Source organism: Chaetura pelagica, unplaced genomic scaffold (genome assembly GCF_000747805.2).
Source record: "Chaetura pelagica isolate M959 unplaced genomic scaffold, ChaPel_1.0 scaffold591, whole genome shotgun sequence".
Taxonomy (NCBI): Eukaryota; Metazoa; Chordata; class Aves; order Apodiformes; family Apodidae; genus Chaetura; species Chaetura pelagica.
The window spans coordinates 378,198-383,958 of NW_009951959.1; the positions used below are offsets into that span (position 1 = coordinate 378,198).

General features: G+C 46.1%; 1 protein-coding gene across 1 annotated transcript; it reads left to right on the forward strand.

Annotated features, from left to right (window-relative positions):
- Nucleotides 1-864: 864 nt before the first annotated feature.
- On the forward strand, nt 865-4,738 carry PTGES2 (prostaglandin E synthase 2). The gene is made up of 6 exons (XM_010000591.1): nt 865-1,089; nt 1,749-1,804; nt 2,423-2,575; nt 3,137-3,337; nt 3,635-3,752; nt 4,472-4,738. Exons 1-6 carry the CDS (start codon nt 865-867, stop codon nt 4,598-4,600), a joined length of 882 nt encoding a protein of 293 aa, XP_009998893.1. The 3' UTR covers nt 4,601-4,738.
- Nucleotides 4,739-5,761: the final 1,023 nt, after the last annotated feature.

Here is a 5,761-nt window from a genome sequence, read left to right on the forward strand (position 1 = left end):
AGGCTGCGGAGCGGCTGCTCCCCCGCCCTGCCGAGCAACCGGGTGCTTTCGCTCCGGTTTCGGTGAGGAAACCGCTTAAACTTGTGAAAAGGAGACCTTGGTTGCGCCCTCCTGGAGGAGCAGTAAGGAATTCCTGTCAGAAAGCCAGAGGTTGCTGGGGATGCGAGGCGGCCTTCTCTGTTAGGAGCTGTTGTTGCTTTTCCCCCGCGCCCGCGGCGGGTTGTGTAACTCGGTCAGCTGGAAATGAGAAGCGAAGTGAGACGACTTCGTGGGTTTGGTAATGTGTGAGGAATTATTGAGATAACCTGTTGGTCCTTGAAGGACGGTGGTTGTTTGGGAAACATCCCTCGCTGATGCCTCCCTCTCTGTGCTGCCCCAGCTCCTCCCTGCCTTGTCTCAGTCGTGCACAGGTTGCTTAATCCCAGGAGCCTGCACCTGGGGGCAGACACACACCTGGTATCACCAGCAAGCTTTTCTTTCTGCTCCTCCCACCCTCTGCCCTTGACAGAGGTTACCGACAGGCGGTGGGGATTGGATTTAAAAGGCTGCTTTGGTTTTAAGGTTATTTAAAATACGGTTGTTCTTCTGTAGTTTCAGAATTGTGTGTAGAAGGGTAATCTCTCTGGATTTAACTTCATTCTTTTCTGGCTTTGAGAAGAAGTTTCCAGCAGATTAAATAGATGTTTTATAGATGCAAGTAGAAAAACAAGTGTTTGGTCCCAATGGGTGATGAATATTTGTGATGCCATTTTGGAGAAAGCATTTGTTAGCCAAAGTGTTTTGATGATCAGATGTTGAAACTTAATAACTTCATAACAAATATAAAGGGTGGAAGGAAGATAATATTTGTATTTTTAGTAAAAAATGGAAGCTTCTGGTCTCTTCCTTCCCCAGCTGCCTGCAGGGAGCCTGCAGCTCACTCTCTACCAGTACAAAACATGTCCTTTCTGCAGCAAAGTCCGAGCTTTTCTTGATTATCATGGACTACCCTATGAAATTGTGGAAGTGAACCCAATAATGAGGAAAGAGATAAAATTTTCTTCCTACAGAAAGGTGCCTATCCTGCTAGCCAATGCTGGAAGCCCTCTGGTAAGTCTTAACTGTGTTGAAAGGTTGATTTCAGTGGTGAAAGCAGTGGTTTGGAGGCTGCTTTTGTCTCTGTCACGTCTCTGTGATTTATCACATGGCAGTGTAATCTTTAGATCATCTCTTTAATCTCTAAAGAGCCTAAGATTTGTTTCTTGCTTCATGGTTTCCTATGCCTTGGGCTTGTTAGAGTTTGTTGATGGCCTTTCTTGCAAGGTGTGTTGTGTAGTGACTCGTGATTACCTAGCTCCTGTCAGCCTTATGCAGGACGTGGTTTTGTACCAGTAATGACAGGAACTGCCTATACCTTTGGGGGAAAATAACGAGATTTCAAGGACACTGAAGATTCAACTTGGCTGTTTTTATGTATTAATGTTGCTTTTCTTCCTTCACTGCTAAGAGCTAAAATCCAAAGCCCACTGGTGTTGTCTGTGACTCAGGTCCTCTGTAGGCAGAATGAAAGACAGAGCTGAAGCAATCGCAGAAGAGATCTGAATGTCTGGCAGTCTTTAAGTGTGCAGGGACTCTGGTGGAAATAAATGGGGGGAAAAGGAACTGCAGTACTAACTTGGAGCCTCAGCATGCAGGGAAAAAGGTGTTGAAGAATTTACTTTCAATTTCACCAACCTCTTTTAAAAGTTTATTTTAATTCTGTTTTTCAGCAATTGAATGACTCTTCCGTAATCATCAGTGCAATAAAGACCTATCTCATTTCCAAGTAAGAAAATGGGATGATGAGAGAAGAGTTGAATGTGAATGGCCCTGGTGAACTAGTGACTGAGAAGACTCTCTTCTCAAAGTCCATCATAAATATCTTGTTGGCTTTGGTCTCTGAAGCTCTGGGTGTTTGGCCCAGCAGGGCTGGCCCTGTCTGTGGTGGTGGGGATGGTGTCTGTAGATGAGAGACGTGTGCAACTAAGCAAAGCTTTTACCTTTAAGAACTGCTTTTTTCTCTTCATCTGTGAGATTCTCTTTGCACAAAACTGCCTTCAATATGGACTAGAGTTAGTTCTGGAGCTAAGCTTACATTTAGCTGGTTACAAGATCTAGAATCAAATTAAATTGCTGTGTCTGTGGCCTGTCCTTCAGGTCTGTGCCACAAAGCACTTGAGAATGGTTGGAGTTTTATGCCTGCCAAATTTTCTGTTCTGACAGAGATGTACACTAACTATGGTTATTAGCAAGCAGCTGTTCCAGAGGCTTTTAAAAACTTCAAATAGAATTTGCAGCCTCGATTTGTAGAATAATACGTTTTAAAGTGTGTCTTTTGATCTGTCCTTTGATCTGCTCATTTTTGCAGTGGCCAGGTTGGTGCTAACTGTGTTTCTGTCCACAGGAGGAATAGCTTAGAAGAAATCGTGTCCTTTTATCCTCTTCTGAAAACTGTAACTGAGCAAGGCAAAGAGGTGTTTGAGTATGGGAATAAATACTGGCTCATGCTGGATGACAAGGAGACAAAGCGAGTCTACCCTGTCAAAGAAGTGAGAGTGTAAGTGCTCTTCAGTTTCTGGGCTCTCCGAGTAGGATCGCTGTGTCTGGAAGAGGATGGAGCATGACAAAAGAGCAGGACAAAATCCTGCTGGTGCTGACAAATCCTGTCACAATCCTCTTGGTGTTTAAAACTGTGCTAGTTGGAGTAGTTTTGCTTTGTTTCTGACATAATTTTGAACAGTCCTGTTGGACAGGCTAGCTGCTACCATCACGGTCGTGCTAGGCTTCAGTTGCCTCCAGTTTCCTTCTTGGCTGTTCCTTTATGTCATGGGGGAGCACTATGGAGCAGTAGTTGCCCCTTCTGCTTTTATTGAGAGGAGAATTTAGTGCTCTCTTAGTCTTAAACTCATCCTGAGATTGGAGGAGCCTTGCCAAAGATAATGATCCTGAGGACATTTCAGGGAGATCAGCAGAGCACAAGGCTGTGCTGGAGTTTCTGACACATTCATCCCTGGTAGAACCTCTGGCTCATGCTACTGTGATTCTGCCTCCTGTAGTCCTGTGATCTGTCAGATACAGAGAACAGATTCACTGACAAGTCTCTCTTGAATGCTTGCAGGGAAGAAATGAAGTGGAGAAAATGGGCAGATGATTGGCTTGTTCACCTCATCTCCCCCAACGTTTACCGTACCCCCAGAGAAGCCTTGGCATCCTTTGATTACATCGTACGTGAGGGGAAGTTTGGCACCCTGGAAGGTTTATTTGCCAAGTACATTGGGGCTGTTGCCATGTTCTTCGTTAGCAAGAGACTGAAGAAAAGGTTGGTACCACTGAGAACCAAGTGCACAAGAGGAATAGCTCCTTAACCTCCTTAGCTGTGAACCCCAGGTGTCAAAGAGCAGAACCAGAGTGTTTTAAACTATTTGATCCAATGTAACAGCTGTACTTCTTTAACTGGAGGTACTGGACTCATCTAGTGTTTAATCACTAGTTGCCCCCTTTGCTCTCAAATGCCTTATGATTCCCAGGCAAAGACCAGTCTGTGAGATTAGAGGTGATAAAAGGTTGAAGAAACAAACAGACTAGTGTCTTCAAACTAGTTCTTCTCTTTATCCAGACATCACCTTCGAGACGACGTCCGAGAAGACTTGTATGAAGCAGTTAATGAGTGGGTAAAAGCTGTTGGCAAACATCGACTGTTCATGGGTGGAAACCAGCCAAACCTTGCTGACTTGGTAAGGGGTTAATTCCTGCATTTATTTTTAGGTTTATTACAAATTCTCCAGTTTCTCATCTGTGAAATGATTAATACAAATATAGGCAGATGTCAGTTAAATGAGATAATTGCCTATGTCCTGTGTGCAGTGATTCAATTTCCACTTGAAGGGGACTTAAAAATATTTGTGTTACATAGGACAGTATTTGTTATGTTCCTCCAGAGAAATGTTTCCTGAGATGGAACCCACAGTTCCCATTTGGCAGTGGATGTTCCTGATCATGTGGAAGCACAATACAAGCAGGTTACAAGCCAGGGCACAGCTCTGGCTCCTGAATGCTGGTGAATCAAGCTCACACAGGTTTTATAACATTTGGTGCTGCTGGGGTTTCCCCTGCAGGCAGCAGTGCAGGGTGGAGCAGGATTCATCCCCTGCACCAGCAGCTCTTCCTGGAGAGCAAGTGAAGTATTTCGCACTGGGGCTTGATGCAGATGGGACTAACTTTTGCTCCACAAATGCATGTAGATCCTGAGCTTTTCTGTTTTGTTATGGAAACATCCATATATACCATGCATAACTACCTTTCTGCCATTCAGCCTTCTTGTTAATCAATGGCAGAGGAGATGGCAGGACAGGGAAAAAGCCTTACTGGCTAGGTTGTGGAGACACTTATAGGTACCCAGCACCATTTTCCACTGCTGACTCAGTGTTGTTCTCATTTTTATCCTCTGGCATAGGCAGTGTACGGGGTCCTCCGAGTCATGGAAGGGCTGGAAGCCTTTGATGACATGATGGTTCACACCAAGATTCAGCCTTGGTATCAGCGCATGGAAGAAGTAATTCAGAAAGCTGAAGTTGCAGTCTGATGCCAGCTGCAGCTGCCTTCCTGAAGTACTTGCATGGTAAAAAACTTCAGAAGGAATGGAATTTATTTTTTAAGAATTGAAATGGACTGGTCACAGCTAATGGACTGACATGCAGGCACAGAGACTGTCCTGTTTAGATTATCAAGTGAGCAGAAGGGATGCAGCTGGGTGTGTGTTTCAACACAGTGTGTAGGCTGGGGATAGGAACTTGGAGACTGCTGGAGAGGAGAAGCTCTGAAGAATGCAGTAATTGGGCTGCTGTTAGGAGAGAGCCCCTCTTGCTTGGAGCAGGTTCCTGTGACAGCTGCTTGTGGCTGGTGTTACAGCCACATCAGGGTAGGTTGGAGCAGCTTTTGCTTCAGGCTCTCTTCCACTACTCACCTTTTTCACCTGAAGCATTTTCCTGACTGAGACACTGGATATGAGTCTTTAAATTACCATTTTCCCTGCAATAGAATCATGTAAGCCCAGTGCTGAGGGAACAGGAGGAATCCACGGGCATCCTTCCTGTGGCTGAAGCAGTGCTGCCCACGGCAGGTTGCACGGTTTGACTCTCCCATGTAAACGGTTCTTTCAGTCCTGAACGGTCTGCAAGGATAAAGGCTTCCTGCTTTCTGTGCCCTGTGAGATCTGTCAGTTCTTACCTTACCCCTTTACACCCAGAGAGCACAACTCACAGAAATCCTGATGTAAAAGATACACCTTGCATGAAATTTCTCTGGAATAGCCCTGAAAACTCAGGTTGTTGTGGAAACAGTAGGAATAAGAGGAATCCACACGCCTTGGGGGATCTCTAGGTGCTTCTACCGTGCCAGAGTAACAAAGGATTTAAAGGATTTTAACTGACAGGATTTGGGAAGCAGGGGCTGGAATGTGATTTCTTCAGAGCTGTGCTGTAGAGCCCGATGCTTTTGTTGCGGCGAGAGGCGCCGGGTGCGAACCTCGACGGGCCTCGATGCCCTTTTAATTGTCGCCTTGATGACTTTGTGTTTCCCACCCCCCGGGAAGAAACAGGCGGGTTTGGCGGGAAACGCGGGGCTGAGCCCAACTGCTTCGCGTTGCTATGGTGACGGGCCGCGCGGCGCGCCGGGCCCCTTGTGACGTGTCGGCGCCGGGTCACGAGGCGGGTTTGAACCAGCCAATGGGGGAGGCGCGGGCGGC